The following is a 21,983-nucleotide window of genomic DNA, read 5'->3' on the forward strand; positions in this document are numbered from 1 at the left end:
AAATCGTTTGTAGGTTAACTCAGAATATTCGCTTCCTAGTTCACTTTAAGAAATCACATAACTTACCCTGATTTAAGCCACGAGATCTTATAAAATTTACTATTTTGTTTGGTTTTGTCCCATATTTATTTGTTGATTAGAAAAAAAGGAGGTGCATGTGTGTCAAAAGCTGTGAACATAAAATCTAAATTATAATCTAAAACTCAAAATTAATAAAAATGTGGGCAGGGCCGGGCCGCAAAGTTATTCGTTGTGGGCCGCATGCGGCCCGCGGGCCACAAGTTTGACATGCCTGCTCTAAATGGTGCCGACACTCGCTCAAAGTATCAAATCTCTGTTTTTTCACTGTTTTTCGAAGAAAATTAGCTCTAGCTCCCAGACAGATCGAGTTATTTTCACTTTTTATATATTAAATTAAAGGTAGTGTTGTAACACATAATTCAGATGCTAAATTTGTTAAGTTTTACTCTAAAATAAAAATATTGTCATCAATTTAAATTTTCAGTACATACCTCAAAAAGAGCTGAAGTGCAAACTCGATTTAAAATTAAACTTTTTTTAACTGTTTTATTCTGCGGATTGGGATAGAATGGATGTTTCTCTATCTCTGGGCCCTCGGGTATCAAAAGTATGAGGTATAGTCGTGGGGTGAAAGAGCTATTAACAATGAAACTTTCTATGTTATTGGACCAATGTAAGGCATCTGATAGAAATGCTTCTCGCATAATTATAGCTACAATAGAAGCACTAGGGCAAAATCCAATTGACTTTGTAGTTTCAAAATCAGACTTACATTCAACAAGAAAAAACTTTTGCTTGGTTTAATGCCCCAAGAGCTTATCTGGCTCCTAAACAAGATCTTGATCTTTTGCGTAATCGGATTGAATACCGCAAGATAGACAAATATATTTCAGAGAAGGCTTTTGCTAAATTCTCAAACCATTTATGGTATTTGAGTTCAGAGCTGGCAGGTCTGGCGTTCTTTGACCTAACTTTACGAGATGGCGAAAAATTAGAAACGGCCAACATAATTTTGAAAACCAGTGATACGGAAACCAACAGAATAGTAAATCCAAAGCTACAGACACATGAAGATGAACAATTTGTCACAGCAGGGTTAAAAAATATTGTGAACAAAGAAACATTGATCTTTTTCAGCCGATTGAAAATAGACACAAGTTTTCTCAAAGAACATCCTAATCCTTGGCCGGAAAACCCGCATTTTAAAGAAGGCTTTAAAAAAGTGCAACTTAAAGTCGTAAATGACATGACAGAAAGAGGAGTCAAATTAATAACCGATTTTAATAACCTTTTAACTAAAGATGAGGAACAAAAACAATATGTACTTCAAGTAGTCAGTTTGTAAATCTCTTGATTAAATATTTTTAGTATTTACTTCATTAATTATGTATAAGATATGTAACACGATGTTATTTTTTTTGTTTTTAGGACGTGTGTGAATTGCGTAAAATAGTTAAAATTTTTGACACTATTGAGGTGAATACAAAATTTTCAGCTTTTAAAAATTTATTGGGCTCTGGGACCTAGTTAAATTTGAGTTAAATTTTTTTTGCAGATGGTTTTGTTTTGTTTTTTTTTTTTTTATTAAAAAGGAGTTTCATAGCAGAAAAGAAGCAGAGAAAAATATTAAACAATAAGCCATACAGCTGAAATTTTTTTGTTCACCTCAATAGTGTCAAAAATTTTACACGGTGTTAACTATTTAACGCAATTCACACACAGCCTTAGAATTCTGTTAAATGTTTCGTTTTTTTTAAATAAAACAGTTTAAAAAAAAGTTTAATTTTAAATTGAGTTTGCACTTCAGCTCTTTTTGAGGTAAGTACTGAAAATTTAAATTGATGACAAAATTTTTCTTTTTAAGTAAAACTAAACAAATTAAGCATCTGAATTATGTGTAGCAACACTACCTTAAATTTAATATATAAAAAGTGAAAACAACCCGATCTGTTTGGGAGCTAGAGCTAATTTTCTTCGAAAAACAGTGAAAAACAAAGATTTTTGATACTTTGAGCGAGTGTCGGCACCATTTAGAGTTATCCAATCGAGCTGAAATTTTGGCTATCTAAAAATCTGCAAAGGCGGAACATTTTATGGGGTTCCCCCTACCAAATTTCGAAAATCGTTTTCTTGCGGTCACTCTAATGCACACTAAACTAAAAGTGTTTTTTTATAATCTGAGCAATAATTATGGAAATATTTCAGTTTCTTACATATTTAAATGGACATAATGCCAAAAAAGGCGCATCTTTCAACACTTAAAAAGGAACTTAAATTAAACAACATTTGTCAAGTCAAATCGAAATAATTTTCGGATTTATTTAAACAAAAAAATAAGTTATCTGTATTAAAATTACATACTTCTTAATATACATATATTTCAACGATCGAGAATAAAAACACAAAGTGCTTCTAATTCAATAAATCACAAATATTTAGAAGGAGATATGTAAAAAGTTGATGCTTGACAGTTCAAATATTTTGTGATGAGCGTAAAACAAATCCACATTATTTTGAGAAACATGTTCAGCATACGTGCCAAATCCATGCACTGGAAGTTAAAATTATCTACTTTTCATAATATGAATTAGCCCCGTTCCATTGGAGGTGGTAGTTTACTCATGAGTAGATAATCTAGTACATTTAGTACTAGAACTACTCATGCTCTTTTACATAGAGGAAGGAATACCTAGAGACGCGACTTCGGTTGGTTTTTCTCTTCCACCCTACAAGCTGCAATGAGAGGAAAAACTCCACAGTGCTTATATGTGGTAGTTTTCCCGTGCATTTTAAATGGCACCAACACATTCAACTGTGGAGTTGTGCTCAAAACAATTAAAAACAATTTAAGTGCTCAGTAGAGGAATTAATTCATAAAAAAATAATATAATAAATTCAAAACACGAACCTTTTTTTAAATTTCTGTACATATTTATTGAAAGGTGGGTATCTGGAGTGAGCTATTTGAGCTATTCAAGTTCATGTACAAACCAAAATCATGTTTAAATTCAAAGTTTGTGAGGACATCTACTGGTGAAAGGAAGGTATTAAGCGCATTATAGCTTTCAAACGTATTCACAGATAGGAAAACAAGAGAAAAATAAGAGAGATGTATACCAATTATCTGAAATTAAATTTGCGGGTGTTTTAGGCAAGGGGGATACGAGTCGGCTCTCTAGGTATTCCTTCCTCTATGCTCTTTTACCGAGTTGATGAGAAAAGCATTGATTCTTTGAAAGTGCGTTCCATTGAAAATCGAGAGTAATCTACTAGTTGTAATTTGCCACCTCCCAAAGGAACAAAGCTATTAAGGCCCAACTGTAACAGGCATGAGTTCGCATGGGCTTATGTGAAAATCGAACGGACAGCGTCTTCATGATTTTGAAAACATGAAGAGCAACCATAATGAATCTACAAACTATACCAAGAATGGAAACTTTCGTACGTTTCACCCTCAAAACCCTATTGTTTACAGTGTTGTCTGCGAATGCATGTGAAAGCCACCACTGTGGTAAATGACGTTAACACGCACACATAGATAGATTCATGACATTCCCCACAGCTCGAAAACAGCTCAATTGTGCGCTTTGTGATAAAAGGATCGTTGGTAGTACTCAATAAAAGAGTTGTTTTGAGATATTGGGCCACCTTCTATTCCTACTGGAAGGGTAGATATAAGAGTTTTTCTGTGTTGCACTCGCTTTGTTGCATATCATAGTTTAAGTAATGAAACATATTGATACATGATTTCGAGGTACATATTTTTAAACGCTCGATTGAATAAAACTAATACCAATATATCTCGATCATCACGTAAAAGGTTATTGGACTCTTTATGAATAGTCTTTAACTTAAGGAGCAATAGTAAGAATATTACCAATTACTCATTGAAAATAAGTGGTAGGCTAATGAAATTTTGTATGGACGTTTCACATCCCATTGAAAAGTATAATAAAATATGCCCATCAAAATATTTTGGGTTAAAGGGTGTTTTTTCAGGGAGAAAGAACACCTTTTGAAATGGTACCATTGCAATACTATGAAAATCAAAAATAAAACTAACTTTAACTGTATTTACCATGGAATATTTAATTTCCATGAAAAACTTAAAGAGCTTGCTTTTATTTTTTATTGTATTTTTATACAAATTGAAGTTTTGAAGGAGTGATATGCATAAGTAAAAGTATGAAAAATAATCGTGCAGTTTGTGATAAAGCGATCAAATTAATAGGATTGTTAATACAATATTAACCCTCATTTAAAGATATTGGTCCACTTAATAATTTACCTGTGTGTTTATAACGATGCACGGAAAGCTAACTAAATGAATTTATGTAAAATTTGCTATTATTAGAAGACCTATATATGTCCTCCTAGTAAAATATTAAGTGGCCTAATATCTTTAAATGATGGTTATATATTATATTCACAATCCTATTAATTGATCTTTTTATCACAAACTGTACTACTTATTTTTTTTCATACTTTTACTTATGCACCTCACTCCTTCAAAACTTAAATTTCTATAAAAATTCAATAAAAAATAAAAGCAAGCAAAGCAAAATTTACTTCCAAGATGATCAAAAAAATGGTAAAGTGCTCAAAATATTAATGCATTTTTTTAATAAATAACACTGGTCAACAAGGTTCTTTTTACAGACACCAAGATATACTTTTCTATAGGTTTTTTTGGTGCTGAGCTTGAATCCGAAGTTAGAAAAATTCTATCACATCACGTTTTTGAGATAATCCCGTTAGAAAATCGAAAATGCCGCTTTTTACCAGTTTTCGAGATTATTTCCTAGCTTTTGGTTATTTGCTTTAGATAAATTTGTAACGGTTTCTTGTCTTTCTAAATCCGTTTAAATCTCTTAATTATCTCTTTTCTTCTTCGAGAGATCTTAAGTTGAAATCAACGTGTTTGGTATATCTCATGTTTATTTGCTTTTAATAGCAAATCTTAAAAGTTCTTTGCCAATCGCTTTCAAATTTTGACACAACGTTCCATTTATAATCTCGCAAGCTTTTTTATTTGGAAGGTGGTGAATCGCGGTGAGATACATCAAAGCGTGACCGTGTCAGATATTTATACTAAATAATTACTAGTAAGAAAAATATAACTTTTTTCTTGTTAAAACAATATAAGAACTTACAGGAATGTAAATGAAACGCTGCAGTGTGCAATTTTACATATCTAGTGGAACTTTATTAAAATTCGAAGTTTTCCGAATATAAATATTTTGATGTATAATGAAAGGTTAAATTCCATACAATGAAATGTTAACAAAGAAACAAAAATTAAAACTGCATGCGGCGTTCTGCAGTGTCATGAACATAAGTTTAAAATAAGCAAAAATATATCTAAAGTTAGTTGATTTTTTTGAGTGAAACTAATAGTTGTGTATTTTATTATTTATCAAAGCTAGCTGGGCAAGCATTTTTTTTTTTAAATTATTTTTTGGTATTCTATTATGATGTTACCACAAAAAAAATGTATTGTTAAGTCTTAAAATGGAAGAAAATTTAATTTTGTTTCAAGACCTTAGGCCCTTTATTTCAATTATTTGTTCTGACTTCGTCAAGCGTTTTAAAAATGTATCCGCATGTATCTTTCGTGAAATGGTTCTTAGGACCTCGCTCAATATTCTATTTATCAGAATCCGTTAAGGGTTTTTGTGAATAGCTGTGGCGTCCATACAATTTTTTTTTGTTCAGATTTATAGGCCAAAAACGTATTTTCGATATTTTCAAAAACCGTATATCAGATTTTTGTGATCGCAAATTACTTTTATAGACTCTTCATGATAATATAAGACAAAAAGATTAAATAATTTTTTCGATATCTCGCTTCGTTTTCGAGATATAGATAGTTTTGAAAAACAACTCCCAAAATTGATTGCTCGATGTCGGCTCTTCCCCATCTATTTTGTACATATGTACTCATATCGGACTAATAATTAGATATATATATATCTGAAAATTAATAAGGCACTTGTAGAAATACATATTTAATATAATTAAACTGGTTTTCATAGCAAAAATTAAGTGTACTTGGAACCACGAATTTAGTTCCGCTAGATTGGCAAAATTACACACTGTGCGTTGTGTCAAAATTTGAAAGCGATTGGCAAAGAACTTTTCGAGATTTGCTATTAAAAGAAAATAAACATGAGATATACCAAACACGTTGATTTCAACTTAAGATTTCTCAAAGAAGAAAAAAATTATTTAAGAGATTTAAACGGATTTAGTTTCTTTTAGAAACCGTTACAAATTTTTTTAAAACAAACAACCAAAAGTAAAGAAATAATCTCGAAAACTGGTAAAAAGCGGAATTTTCTATTTTCTAATGGGATTATCTCAAAAACGTGATGTGATAGAATTTTTTTTGACTTCGGATTCGAGCTCAGCACAACAAAATCCTATAGTAATGTAACATTATGAGGGTGTATAAGGGGAAATCAATTGCGGAAACATCAAACCATAAAAGTTTTTTTTCTATAAAAAAGTACCGAGTCATAATTGTATAATTATATGTTTTATTTGCATTTTAGAAATGTGATCTTCTAGAGGAAAAAATAGCTTTTAAAAAAAATTACAATTTAAAAAGAAATATGTGTAAGATGAAATAAATTTCCTCCACACAGGTTTGTTACAAAGAAAAGCGTATTTCTTCATAAACCAAAATATGAAATTAAGATTTTGCGATTAGTTATGATAGATCGTTCGTGGATCGGGATACATGTTATCATGTAAAAGTTATTATATCTTGGAAAATTATATGATTTTCAGCTTTTAAAAGTTTTCATTGAAAAAATGTGTAAGAAATCAAAACTTTTTTCATGCCCTCATTATATTTACAACTAAAAACGACTTCTTGCTAATATGCCCGTGAATCATTTCCTAAAGCATAGTCCATAGCAATAAAGAAACCCTTTATATGGTTTAAAAGCTCGTTTCCACCTTTTGCCTTATAATTTTCTGTTTTTCACCTCAGGTTTTGAGGGGGTCATAACTTCCACGACTTCCCCCCTAGATCAGTGGCGACTGATGTGAAACGCCCATACAAAATTTCACTAGCCTAAAACTTATTTTCAATGAGTAATTGGTGAGCGTTTTTTCAAAACTCAAAAAACGCAAAAAATGCAATGGGTACTGGTATCGAAATTTTTGGCATGATCAGGTGCACAAGTTGACAAAATAAAAATATTAAAAAAGTGAACAGTTTTAATTTAAATAAATATTTAAAATCAATGGTTTTTTCAAAACTCAACAAAATTATTTGGGGTTTTTGCAAAACTCAACAAAATGGCTCTTTTTTGCAAAACTCTGCAAAGTTTGTCTGTGGTTAGAAAGTAATTACTATTATATGGGTTGTTTGGTTTTAGTTGCTTGTTGGTATATAGATATATGTACACAACGTTGTAAAAAGTGTACAGCTTTTACTTGAATAAGTATTTTCTTAGAACACATTAGATGTTTGTAAGGGTTGCTAAAACCGACCGTCTTTACTGGACGGTTTGATGTGTATGTATGATTACAAATCTTTTATGGTTCCGTACGCTCGTCTGGCAGGTAGATCATTCTTGTTTTTCCCTCCGGTCCTAGATCGCATTTCTTGGAAGATATTTTGTTCTTCATTCATGTTTCGTTTCGATTATTGGTATGGTAATATTCTTACTCTTGCTCCTTAAGTAAAAGACTATTCATAAAGAGTCCAATAACTTTTTACGTGATGGTCGAGACATATTGGTATTAGTTTTATTCGATCGGGCGTTTAAAAATACCTCGAAACATGTATCATATTAATAAAAATGTTTCATTGCCTATAACATGATATGCAACAAAGCGAGTGCAACACAGAAAAACCCTTCCGGATGGAATACAAGTTGGCCTAATATCTCAAAATAACTCTTATATTGAGTACTACCAGCGATGTAAATTTCATGCTTTTATCACAAAGTGCACGATTTTGTTGCTAAGTAGCCCCACTATTAAGCGTATTGAAAATAGACTATAAAAATTGTTTTAATATTTTCTTAAAAGCCTTAAATATTAAATGCATTGATTTGGAACTATTGTTGAACATGTTGATCAACATAATGGGTGCAGATTTAAAATTTCTTAAACGTTTGTTGAATTCATATGAATTTTATTTTTTGCACACCTATCATTGGGCATTGGGCTTATGGTTTGAAACTTTGGAGCCATACAAGAATATTTACATAAGCAAGTTTGCTATTACATATCTCCTTATAATACCTGTAACACACTTCTAGTATCCAAACTATTGCCGTGTTTAATTGGTAGGTAAGTAAAATTTTACAAGGACAAACAAAAGTTTTCGTTGGTTGTAGTTGCGAGTAACATCGTTCCTTTTATTGCGGAATTTATACATTTTCGACCCTATATAGTTCATAGTTACCAACAAAATACAGCTTATGTTAAACGATTATATCACCAATTGCATATGCCACGGCCACAGTATGAATACCAGCAGTGTATCACAGATAAAAGTAGTGATGGGTAGGACACGAATTTAAAATGAGTTTGTATGAGGTACTCATTTTTCGAAATGAGGTGGTACTTTGTCCCACCTCAAATGTCCCATGGGACAAACCAATTTTAGTGGACAATTTCGATTACAAAAAAAAAAAAAAATAAAAATAACAATAACAAACCTCATTCAATTTACAACTCTTTCTTATTCTTCTTTTTCTTTTTTTTCTTTCTTTTCATTCTTATCTTTTTTTTTCTTTCTTTTCTTTCCTTTCTTTCTTTTCATTCTTCTCTTTTTCATATTTTTATTATTGGTTTCATTTTAGTACATTGACGTATGTCCTCCTCGTTTTCTTTCTTAAAAAAAAAAAAAACAAACGTCACGTCACGTCCTCCTCCTCATTACTTCTAATTTTCTCCCCTCAAAATACGTACCTACTTCAAATGTCCCATAACACAAAACCTCATACATTTATTTATTTTTCATTTTAAAACATTGGTACTCTTTACTCTTCATGCATTTCTTCATACACATACATTATGTACACACATTTCGTGGCGCGGTACATTGATGATTTTCCTTTTCCTCATACACTCAATTTCATTCCTCATCTGCTCATCATCATGAGAAGAGACAGAGAGAAATACGAATAAGTTTTTTCTGGAAACGAAAGAGTAAAGAGAGGTGTGAGTTAATACATTTTTTGCTTTGAGGTGATGGGACATTTCAGAGTGCTGTATGGGACATTTGTATTGCCTCATGTATGAGGTACCCATCACTAGATAAAAGATAGTTGGTAGCTATAACACAATTTCTCATCCAATAAAAAAGAGGTGAAAAATAATTATATTCAATTATTATTCTACAGGCTTTATGTTAAAGATGAGAATAGGGTAGCGCGTGAGATTTAAATCATCGCCATTACTCTTGTATATCAGTATTGCACAGCGGGTGTCGATGAAGTGGCATTGGCACTACTTGAGTCACCCAGCCATGAATCAGGGCTAGGAGGAAAGTCGGGATATCCTTGTGCTTGGCTGGAGTCATTACTTAAATCGGATATACCACTTCCTGGGACAACGTGAAGATTTCTAGAACCTTTTGCTATGGAATTAACAGAATGGCCTGCAAACATAGTTATTTTATAGTAATGTTATAAGGGAAAAAAACATAATTGTGTATACCTAAATGTGTGTAAACGATATTATCGGAGTATGATCCAAAAGAATGGCCAGATCCAATAGCTGGAGGTGAGTTGTTGGGTGGGTATATATGGGGACTTCCGCTGCCCCGCGTATAGGATCCTCTTACACTGTGTGGAGAAGCACCTTCTTCAAGTCCCAGATTAACCGTACTATAGCTGTCATTACTCTGATCTAAAAAAAAACGATCATTAACATTCAAGACATAGGTTCATTATAATTAAATATATAACGCTGAAATTTATTTAAAATACGTTTTATTCTCTATAAAAAATATTTGACTATTAGACCAGTGCCAATAATTTTTGAAAATAAAAAAAATTATTAGCAGCATATGGGTGGTGGGAAAATTTAGGATAAATGGTATATGAAAGGGGAAAAATAAATTGCCCACAAAAAAATTGGGGGAAAGGGGGTGGGTGGGCGAAAAAGTGGGGTGGGTGTCAAAAATCATGGTTTTTTACGATTTCTGTCAAAACTAGACGTCCTATCGAAAAAAGTCAAATGCAAAAGTTGTAGGTAGTATAAATGTCTACAACTTTTACTCAAACAATTTTTTTCTATAACCTCAAAAATATTGGAAAAAATGCAAAAATACGATTTTTTGATTTTTTATTTTTATCTTTTACAAAAATGGTTGGATTTTAACAAAACTTGGTTAAAAACTACTTTGTTGTGTTTTCTATCTATCAAAAATGTTTTTTGACCAAAAAATGAATTTTTGGATTTTTGACGAATTTAATTTGAAAAAATAGCCTATTTTTCAATCAAAAAAGTTACCGAAAAAATTTTTGATTTTTGAAAAGTTTTTTTTTTTTTTTTTTTCACTTCAGATTCTTTGATGTAGTAAGCTTAGAACAAGCTTTTATCTACGATCAGAGGCTCATCATAAGTGCATGTTAGTGGTTAGTAAACAAAAAATACAACCTCCCACATGCACAATGTAAAACAAAATAATTACGAACAAATTTACAAGTTATACAATTATAAGTACAAAAAATCCAACATTATATAATTTATTTAAAACATTGATTAACAGTCACGATTGTGGAGCACTGGTTCGAAACAATGTTTTTAAACCCATTTTCGTCAAATTAAAGTCTAAGGATGAATGGTTCAAGTTAAAAAGTTTACTCATGCGACTAAGAGGCTCATTAATACCATAGTTTGTTCTATGAAAGTCGATATGCAAAGGTTCAAATCTTCGTAGGAGGTGAGATCCACCCGGATAATTTATACCAATACAAGCTAATAGATCAGGAGCGTCAATTTGGGAATTAATTAGCTGATGAAGAAAGATTAAATCATTATTTACACGTCTCTGTGCTAAAGTTTGCATCTGAAGAAGTTGAATACGATGTTCATAAGGTGGCAAGTTGAAAGGATCGGTCCAAGGAAGACCTTTTAGAGCGAAGCGTACAAAATTGTGTTGAATAGATTCAATTCGGTTTTTATGAACTTCATAAAAAGGACTCCATACTTGAGAAGCGTACTCAAGATGGGGTCGAACGTAGCAGTTGTACAAAGATAGAGTAACAAATGGATCATCAAATTCCTTTGCCCAACGTTTAATAAAACCAAGCATTGAGCTCGCTTTATTTACTATAAAATTGATGTGTTCAGTAAATCCTAAATTTGAACTAAATTGGACACCCAAGTCTTTGAAACTAAATACTCGACAAAGTTTATGTTGCAAGATGTAGTAATCAAAAGTATTAATGACTCGTTTTCTCGAGAATGTAATTGTTTGGCATTTAGCTGGGTTAAGTGAAAGGCCATTTTTACCACACCAAACATTAAAACTGTTAATATCGCTTTGTAGAAGTATACGATCATTGTCAGACTTAATTTCTTTAAAAATCTTCATATCATCAGCAAATATTAGAATATCACTTGAAGTTATGCACGAGATTACGTCGTTTATAGCTAAAATGAATAAAAATGGGCCTAGGTGACTTCCCTGAGGGACTCCAGAGTTGGCTATGAAAATATCTGAAAGACAGTTTCTAAATTTGACCTGATAGGATCTTTGGTTAAGATAAGATTCAATCCAGGCAATAAAAATACGTGGAAAACCAAAAGCTTTTAATTTGAAGATTATTATTTTATGACTAAGTTGATCAAATGCCTTTGAAAAGTCAGTGTAAACGCAGTCAACTTCATTACCCTTTTCTAATGCATTTGAACATTTATTTAAGAAGCTAAGAAGATTAGTTGTAGTAGATCTTTTTCTTACAAAGCCATGTTGCTTTTCACTTATCAGATTTTTACTATAAAATGCTAGACTATCACAAACAACTTGCTCAAAAACCTTTGGAATGCAGGATAGTTTCGAAATAGGCCTATAATTCTTTATATCTGTCTTATCACCCTTCTTGAAAACAGGAGTGAGGAATGACTTTTTCCAGATGGAGGGAAATTTTCCTGACTTGATGGAAAGTTTGAATAAAAATGTTAGAGGCTGAACTAGGGAGTTTCTACAGTTTTTTAATACTATTGGTGGCACACCATCTGGGCCAGCAGAACAATCATCATTTAAGGATGAAAGAAGGTCTAACACAGTACTTTGCAGTACAGGGATGTTCGTACAGCTCGTTTCGGAATATGAATGTAAATTTTTGAAATAGACTTCGTCAACATCAACAGTCTCATTAACAAATGAATTACGAAAGTTACTGGCGAAAGCATTGCAAATGTCAAATGTTTGATGTAATGTAATATCTTCATGAGTGAAATTTGCTGGATATCCATCTGAGTTTTTCTTTGAGTTAACAAGGTTCCAAAATGACTTTGGATCTTTTCTTAGGGAATTTCCTTTCTCAATCATGTAGTCGGTGTACAAATTTTTTGAATGAGTTTTGAATTCTTCAAATAGTTCAACGTAAGAAGCGTGATCAACTGGTGAAAGGGTTCTTAAAAAAAGTTTCCATGCTTTATTTCGTTTATTTCTAAGTATTTTTAGGTCTTTTGTGTACCAAGGGTGACTAAAATTATTATTATTATTTGATTTTTTCATGGAAAGGGAATTTACAAGACAGCTGTTAAGGATGTTATAAAAATTTGTAACTGCTTCATCAATATTAGATAATGTAAGTATATTTTCTATCCCTGAACTAGATATGTTTTCAGAAAGCAATTCGAAATTTGCTTTTTTAAAATCAAGAGTGTAAGAGCAATCAAAATCGTTACTGTTTTCAGTAATATGATTGCTCCAGTCAAAGAAGATATCCAAAGGTGGATGGTAACCGTCTATATTAGTGATACCAGTTCTAGACTCTAGAACAAGAGTACTAATAGCGTCAGAGGAAAATACTAAATCGAGAATTCGATTTTTATAGTTTTTAATACAGCTTATCTGCTGTAAGTCAGTATACAAAATTTTGTCTAATAAAGCAAGCTCATTTTGTGAAGATGTTAGTGAAGCTTCTTGATATGTTTCATCATCGGAAGGGACCCAATCAATGTGAGGTAAATTGAAGTCTCCTAAAAGTAATATGTTGCTATTGGAGCAAGACAGGTCAAGTACGTAATCTAAAGCCATCGAAAGCTCTGTATAAGAGGATGATGTACTTTTTGGAGGGATATATACATTTAGAATATAAATTGATTTAGTCATTGAAGAAATTTTAACGCAGATTAAGTCAATTGAGAGCTTAAACGGGAATGATATGGAAGAAGAAACAAATTTATTTCGAACCGCTACTAAGACACCTCCTCCGAGTTCCTTTGCATTTCCAGTGTGGCGATCTTTTCTGTAAACTAAGAACTCTTGACAAAATAGTTCCGTGTCTAAAAAGCTAGCATTTAACCAAGTTTCTGTTAAAATAAATATATCATGTGGAAATGTTTGTGAATTCATGAAGATGTCAGCGGTTTTGCTGCGTAACCCCCTTACGTTTTGGTAAAAGAGGGCAATCCTGCTGAGTTTTTTGTCGAAGGTGTTTTAGATACAGGGTGTTTTTTTGTGATGGAGAACTCTTTAACTAAGGTTTCTAGGGGCCAAATATGAGTGTTGCAAATGGAATCAAAATAAGTTGGGTTTGTTACAATTTTAAATGATGAAATAAAACTATTGGGCTTACTTATTTTTGTGCACTTAACAGATGTTGTTGAAGGAATGCTTTTACAAGAAACTAAATGGGAAATAATATCATCAGGAGATGTATTAGGGTCTAAACGTGAAACGAAAATCGATCTTGGTTTCGAAACAGCCTTGATTATATTAGTACTAGCAACGGTGGTTGTCGAGGCTACTGGTTGAGTAGGATCAGGTAATACGGCAATAGGATGAGGATTTGTGTTGAGATTTGTGCGTTTTGGAGATGGACCAGAATTTTTCACATTCGATGAATTGTCTCTCCTTCTTTTTTTGTTAACTTTTTGGGTACGTACATGAGCTTTGTTTATACCGGAACCAGACTGGGCAAGAATATCATCATCGTGAGAAGAAATTAAATTTGGAGGAAGGTCAGGAACTAAATCATCAGTTGAAGTGGAGTTATTTACCATACTGTTAGTTATGGAAAAAGAATTTAAATTTGAGACCGCAGTATTAAAAACATTCAGAAGTTCTTCGAAACCTTTTGAGAGTTTTAAAATGTCTGCTTTAAAAGAAGACATTTTGAAAGCTAATGTAGATATAGATAATTCGCGGCAATCAGGGCAATACCAATAGGCAAACTTTGAGTTAGAAATCTTTTCAATAAAACCATTAGTGGAACCAATGCATTTTGCATGGTAGAGATTACCACACGGTCCGAAGCAAGCATATAAAGGAGTAGAAATCGACCCATCAGAACAATTTTTAGTCGAGCAAACCATGGTATTTATGAGAAATACAATAAAAAAAAGTAAAAATGATATTTAAAAATATAAAAAATAAAAAAAATAATAAAAATAAGAAAAAATAATAATATTGAAATAAACAAATTAAATAAGAAATAATAAAAAAAACAAAAAAAAAAATTGTATGAAAATCAATTAAAAAAAAAAAGAAATTGATTTTTTGTCAGACAGCGGGAATTGAACCTGAACCCCTAAGAATAAAAAAAAATAATCAAAAAGAACCACGCTTTTACCACTTTAAAACGGACGCTTTTAATGTTTTAAAAACGAATTCAAATAAGAAGCTAATAAAATGGGCTTAAAAATATTAAAACAAAAGAAAGTGAGCTATGAACTAATAAATGGAATTTATAATGAGGGGAAGTGCTAATGCATATACCTATAGGAAAAATACACTGACACATGCAAATAAAGAAAAAAAACACTCAAACTGAGGGAAACTTGTTTTTTTTTTTTATTTTTAATAATTACCGGAGACTATTTTTTTTTATTACTATATTATACTATTTAATTTTAAACACTTTTAACACAATTAAGAGAATTATTATAGATAAATACAAAATAGTACACTTTTTTCAGTGCACTAACACAAAAATTTGAAATTAAATTTAAAAATTTACTAATAAAAACGAATGAAATGAATGAAATTATTTAGATTAAAACCTATTATTTAAGATTGTGTGGAGAAACTGTACTTTTGTTTTAGAAAATATCGAGAAAAATTGAAAAAAACAAAAAAACGATTTTTAAGATCGATTTTTCCGTAAATGACAGTAATATTGGCGAGAAATAATTTTCCATAGAAACTAAATTATACTTTTCTAATGGCCTTTGACTTTCTTAATTTGAATCTAGCATTAGAATAGCTCTAATGTGAAAAGTTTTTGAGATATTGAATTTTGAATGTCCAAAACACTATTTTTGTGATGTTTTGCATGGTAATATCTCAAGAACGTGATGTGATAGAATTTTTCTGACTTCGGATTCGAGCTCAGTGCACAAAAAACCATTAGATAAATATACTTTGATTTCTATAAAAAAAAACTTTTTGACTAGTGAATTCGAGCAGGGCAGAAAAAATCGAATGCCTTGTTCGAATTCACTAGTCAAAAAGTTTTTTTTTATAGAAATCAAAGTATATTTTTCTAATGGTTTTTTGTGCACTGAGCTCGAATCCGAAGATATTACCATGCAAAACATCACAAAAATAGTGTTTTGGACATTCAAAATTCAATATCTCAAAAACTTTTCACATTTGAGCTATTCTAATGCTAGATTCAAATTAAGAAGGTCAAAGGCCATTAGAAAAGTATAATTTAGTTTCTATGGAAAATTATTTCTCGCCAATATTACTGTCATTTACGGAAAAATCGATCTTAAAAATCGTTTTTTTGTTTTTTTCAATTTTTCTCGATATTTTCTAAATTAAAAGTACAGTTTCTCCACACAATCTTAAATAATAGGTTTTAATCTAAATAATTTCATTCCAAACTTTTCAAAAATCAAAAATTTTTTCGGTAACTTTTTTGATTGAAAAATAGGCTATTTTTTCAAATTAAATTCGTCAAAAATCCAAAAATTCATTTTTTGCTCAAAAAACATTTTTGATAGATAGAAAACACAACAAAGTAGTTTTTAACCAAGTTTTGTTAAAATCCAACTATTTTTGTAAAAGATAAAAATAAAAAATCAAAAAATCGTATTTTTGCATTTTTTCCAATATTTTTGAGGTTATAGAAAAAAATTGTTTGAGTAAAAGTTGTAGACATTTATACTACCTACAACTTTTGCATTTGACTTTTTTCGATAGGACGTCTAGTTTTGACAGAAATCGAAAAAAACCATGATTTTTGACACCCACCCCACTTTTTCGCCCACCCACCCCCTTTCCCCCAATTTTTTTGTGGGCAATTTATTTTTCCCCTTTCATATACCATTTATCCTAAATTTTCCCACCACCCATATGCTGCTAATAATTTGTTCAACTTTTGCCCTCTGAAAACCGGATTGGCACTGGTCTATATCACCTTACACAGATGGAAAATTTTATTTGATCACATTCGACTGTAATATAATACTTAACCCATGTGTAAGCGGTTTTGTTTTGGAGACCTCTCATTTAATTTCTTATTTTTGTTGGTAACTCACGATATGGTTAGTTCAAAAGCTTATATCCCGAGTAGTGTGGCCCAAAAAATCTTTTTTTCGATTTTCGGTCGGGCCACCCGCTAAATTTGTTCCACTACTCTATAACATTAACGTTGTAAAATTTCAATTCGCTATCTTAGGCGCAAGAGGGTGCTAGCAACAGTTCAATTTTTAGGTTTTGTAGGTAATCTTGTTTTTTTTTCATTTTTTTTTTTTTGAAAAAAATAAATATTTTATTTTTTTTTTTTCAACGTAAGTGCTTTCTACAATCGTAGACCACTCTAATCCCGAGTTATATTAATTGCATCGTTGAGATTGAGGTCTTGAGAATAATGACAGAACATTTGTTCTTATATTATTTAGAATACAAAATGATTCTAAAAGAGCATAACTCTGTCCGTGGCTGACTCCTACTATCAAGTTAAGAGCTATTCCACCCCATGTTCGACAGGTCGAATCTGAGTAAGCCATTGGTTGCTGCTATTTACCTACCTCCCAACGAAGGAAATTTCTCACTTAGGCTCTCCCAACTGATGAGACGGTAACAAAAGAATTCACTTGAAGTATCAACGGGAGCCTCAGGAGGTTGAACTACTCGGTGAAAACCTTTAATTAGCTTATTAGTTGGAGTATCTCCCTTCTAAAGTTTAGGTAATCCAAATAATTGTGGAGATCTGACGAAATTTCATCGAACAAATGACGAAAATTATAGGAATTTTTTTGTACCTTGAATCAAACTTCGGAAGTACAATTAAGTATAAAGAGGTCCTTTGTCCTTGTTGATAACTACATATATGCTGGAAAAGTAGGTCTTTTTGTTTGGTTTAGTTATTTGCCATGTTTGAAGAGTGTGCAGGGAACTAACTTCACGGGAACTACCTTCACATGGGAAATAACTTCACCTCTAGTGGGAAATAATTTCACTCTTTCCTGGTCCTATGTCCCACTTGAGGTGAGAAATAAGTTCATGGAGAAATTGTGCGAAGATATTTCCCACCTAAAATTGGATTTGAAGATTATAAGAAATTTGAGCACAGTGCAAAAATCAAGTTTTATTCAATTTTCTTAAAAAACCAATACATTTTGAAAGTAATTTAAGATTAAAAAAAAGTGTAAAAATTCTTTATATAAATAAAGTATGGAGGGCTTACATTTGTACTGAGTCACAAAAATTCAATTGGGAGAAATAAAGAGTTAAGAATTAATATGTTGCCTTTGATTGCTATTGAAATGATTTAATATTTTAATCGTTATCTTAAAAAAAAAACACTTTTTGGCACAGCTCTTTGAAAACCCTATTAAAGTTTACCCTTTATTAGAAATTGGCACTAGATTTTGATTGATTCACTACAGTTTTTAGCAGTCCATATGTAAAATAGATTTTGCATCTATGAATTGAATTTTTAAAGCAAACGGTTTTGAAAAGATTCAGAAAAAAAAAATGCACGGGAGTTTTGAATTTATAGATTTTCAAAAAGGACATAAAATTGAAATGTGGAAACTTGTAACGTGTTTATCATAATATAGTGAGCCGGCTTAGCAACAAAATAATGCACTTTGTGATAAAAGCATGAAATTCACATCGTTGGTAGAACTCAATATTAGCGTTATTTTGAGATATTGGGCCACCTTGTATTGCATCTGGAAGGGTAGATACAAGACTTTTCCTGTGTTGCACTCGATTTGTTGCATATCATAGTATAGGCAATGAAACATTTTTATTAATATGATACATGATTTCGAGGTATTTTCTAACGCCCGATCGAATAAAATCAATACCAAAATGTCTCGACCACCATGTAAAAAGTTATTGGACTCTTTATGAATTGTCTTTTACTCAAAGAGGTAGAGTCAGAATATTACCAAGTACTCCTTGAAAAAAAGTGGCAGGTTGATAAAATTTTGTGTGGACGTTTCATATACCATAGAAAAAAATAATAAAATATGTCCATGAAAAAATTTCAGGTCAAAGGGTGTTTTTTCTAGCGAGAAAGAACACTTTTGAAATGGTACCATTGCACCACATGGAAAATTTATGAATTTTTTTGAACTGCATATATATTTTATACATCCTATAAGAACCAAAAATAGAAAAAAAGTTAATTATATTTACCATGGAATATTGAATTTTCATGCAAAACTTAAATTGCTTGCTTTTATTTTTTATTAAATTTTCATACAAATTAATGTTTTTAAGGAGTGAGGTGCAATAGTATAAGTATGAAAAATAATTGTGCAGTTTGTGATAAAAGCATCAAATTAATAGGATTGTTAGTACAATATGTAACAATCATTTTAAGATATTGGGCCACTTAATATTTAACCTAGGAGGATGTACATGATCCATCTAATAATCACAAATTTCACAAAAATTCATATAATTTGCTTTATGTGCATCGTTATAAACGCCATTAAAGGTAAAATATTAAGTGGCCCTATATCTTAAAATGAGGGTTACATATTGTACTAACAATCCTATTAATCTGATGCTTTTATCACAAACTGCACAATTATTTTTCAAACTTTTACTATTGCACCTCACTCCTTAAAAACATTAATTTGTATGAAAATTTAATAAAAAATAAAAGCAAGCAATTTAAGTTTTGCATGAAAATTCAATATTCCATGGTAAATATAATTAACTTTTTTTCTATTTTTGGTTCTTATAGGATGTATAAAATATATATGCAGTTCAAAAAAATTCATAAATTTTCCATGTGGTGCAATGGTACCATTTCAAAAGTGTTCTTTCTCGCTAGAAAAAACACCCTTTGACCTGAAATTTTTTCATGGACATATTTTATTATTTTTTTCTATGGTATATGAAACGTCCACACAAAATTTTATCAACCTGCCACTTTTTTTCAAGGAGTACTTGGTAATATTCTGACTCTACCTCTTTGAGTAAAAGACAATTCATAAAGAGTCCAATAACTTTTTACATGGTGGTCGAGACATTTTGGTATTGATTTTATTCGATCGGGCGTTAGAAAATACCTCGAAATCATGTATCATATTAATAAAAATGTTTCATTGCCTATACTATGATATGCAACAAATCGAGTGCAACACAGGAAAAGTCTTGTATCTACCCTTCCAGATGCAATACAAGGTGGCCCAATATCTCAAAATAACGCTAATATTGAGTTCTACCAACGATATGAATTTCATGCTTTTATCACAAAGTGCACGATTGAACTGTTTTTTAATGCTAAGCCGCCTCACTAATAACGTTTTGTAACTAATTGTTATTAATTAAATTTGTATGTCAGTTAATTGCATTTTTCAAACCCAAAGTGAAAAGATCGAGCAATGCAATTTCAAAGTCGAAACGCGAGGCGGAAAAAAAATTGCCAACGGGAGAATCAATTTTGAGGTGTGAAAATAAAAAATTCGCGCGAAATAAATTGAGCTCGGGTTACTATAATAAACTCTATTTAATCTTAAAGTCCAAACGCAAAGCGGAAAAAAAATTTGCCCATGGGAGAATCAATTTTGAGGTGCGAAAATAAAAAATTCGCGGGAATTTTTTATTTTCACACCTCAAAATTGATTCTCCCGTGGGAGAGGTGAAGTTATTTCCCATGTGAAGGTAGTTTCCGTGAAGTTAGTTCCCTGCACCATAAACAAAAAATACCAAGACTGGAAACTCGGCGGTCAACTGACGTTTGCCTACAAGCTGCGAGGTGTGGTGAATGTCGTGAACCTATCGTTGTGTTCGTATAAATGTGTGCGTGTTAACGTCATTTACCAACGTGGTGGCTTTCACATATATTCACAAACAGCACTGTACACGAAAGGGTTTTGGTATTTTTTGTTTATGTCCTGCACCTTTGAAGAGTTTCATTAAAGTTTTAAAAATATTTTTTATTTAGAGGTGAAGTTATTTCCCATGTGAAGGTAGTTCCCATGAAATTAGTTCCCTGCACCTTTGAAGAGTTTCATTTAAGTTTTAAAATATTTTTTATTTAAAAGTTTACAAAAATAACAAATAATACAGAACTCATTTTTTGCCCAAAGAAATTTTTGGGACTAAATTTGTCAGAGTGTGGAGATTTGTACTTTAACGTAAGTGCTTTCTTCTTCGAAAAATAGCAGAATTTTTAAATTGGGACCAGACTCCGACCAAAAATAACCAAATAACTTCTAACAATTTTTTTAGAATAATTTTATTTGCATTATTTGGTAAAACAAGAAATCATGTATTTATTCAAAATACATGTTCTGGCATCAGAAAAAAACGTTTGAGTTTGTCTTGTACTTTAGAAAAAGGTTTTACATGTGACATGAGTTTAAAAACCAGATTTTAAATTTTTGGGGCGCGGTCTTCTCAGAAAGAATAAATTAGTTAAATAACTTGAGTTAAATCATCTATTTTTAAAATGTTTGTGGATTCTGGTTGGAAAATAGTTCCATACAAAGATCATATCCAAATTTCCCGTTAAACATTTTTTTTATATTTTATTTCGGTTTTTGAAATTATTAGCTGTTTTCGTAGTTTTTGCTTTAACGTTTTATTTTATTCTTCTTAAAGTACACGACTTATCACACAATTTTAAATGCAGTTTTATTGGTTTTTAATTCTTTTCAAATATTCGAAAATGTGAGTATAAATCAAAAATTTTAATTTTTTTAAAATTTTTATTTGAAATTTTTGCCGTTTTTATACGTTTAAATTTATTTTTCTCGAACTACAAAAGAATTGATTATAATATTTTTATTGAATTTTGTATAACAATTATCCACCTAACTAAACTGACATCAAAAAAATTGCAAACAATACATGGTGTCTCTATCTGCAAAGTTGATACCCTTTAGCGATGATTTAAGAAAACGCTTACTTTGGTATGCCTTTACTCATGTTAATGTTATTAACTCCGTTAATACTTATGATAAAAACTTCATTAATGCCTTGATTTTTAGAAGAAATTTCAATCTTTGTACCTGCATTTAAGAAATGTTAATATCTTTTTTTATTGCTCAGATATTAATTTTTAAATGGAATTATTTTTTTCTTACCCATGATAATTTTTGACTTTGGACCGATTTTCTTCGATTAATGTATTATAAACATAGTGTTTTATAAATTTATTCGTATGAAGAAAACAATAATGTTTTGTTTACAAGTTTGCCAGAAAACTCATAGATTTTATGATATTTAGGAAAACCTGCACCAGGTAAAATCTCTAAAAAATGTGTTTTTTTGCTTTAGTCAAAAATGGGTACGAATTAAAAATTTATTTTTTATTTTTTAGGTGGATAATTGT

The 21,983-nt window shown here is 31.1% G+C and overlaps 2 protein-coding genes across 3 annotated transcripts in view; both read right to left on the minus strand.

Annotated features, from left to right (window-relative positions):
- Positions 1-8,812: 8,812 nt before the first annotated feature.
- Positions 8,813-21,983, minus strand: part of LOC129906406 (LIM/homeobox protein Lhx3) — an 88,166-nt gene continuing 74,995 nt past the window's right edge. The window contains exons 6-7 of one of the 2 annotated variants that reach the window (XM_055982169.1): positions 9,706-9,897; positions 8,813-9,646 (exon numbers count right to left, since the gene is read on the minus strand). In XM_055982169.1, the coding sequence (XP_055838144.1) occupies positions 9,456-9,646; positions 9,706-9,897 (383 nt within the window). In that variant the 3' untranslated portion in view covers positions 8,813-9,455. The remainder of the gene's footprint in view (positions 9,647-9,705; positions 9,898-21,983) is intronic. The other variant, XM_055982168.1, reaches the window with a different exon arrangement.
- LOC129906409 (uncharacterized) lies at positions 13,615-14,557 on the minus strand. The gene has a single exon (XM_055982171.1). The coding sequence runs from the start codon at positions 14,542-14,544 to the stop codon at positions 13,615-13,617; it is 930 nt and encodes a 309-aa protein (XP_055838146.1). The 5' UTR covers positions 14,545-14,557.

This window comes from Episyrphus balteatus, chromosome 1 (assembly GCF_945859705.1).
Source record: "Episyrphus balteatus chromosome 1, idEpiBalt1.1, whole genome shotgun sequence".
Lineage (NCBI taxonomy): Eukaryota > Metazoa > Arthropoda > Insecta > Diptera > Syrphidae > Episyrphus > Episyrphus balteatus.

Bases quoted from the DNA above. Each gene is read 5' to 3' on its own strand.
- LOC129906409 (XM_055982171.1), bottom strand. From the start codon at position 14,544: ATGGTTTGCTCGACTAAAAATTGTTCTGATGGGTCGATTTCTACTCCT.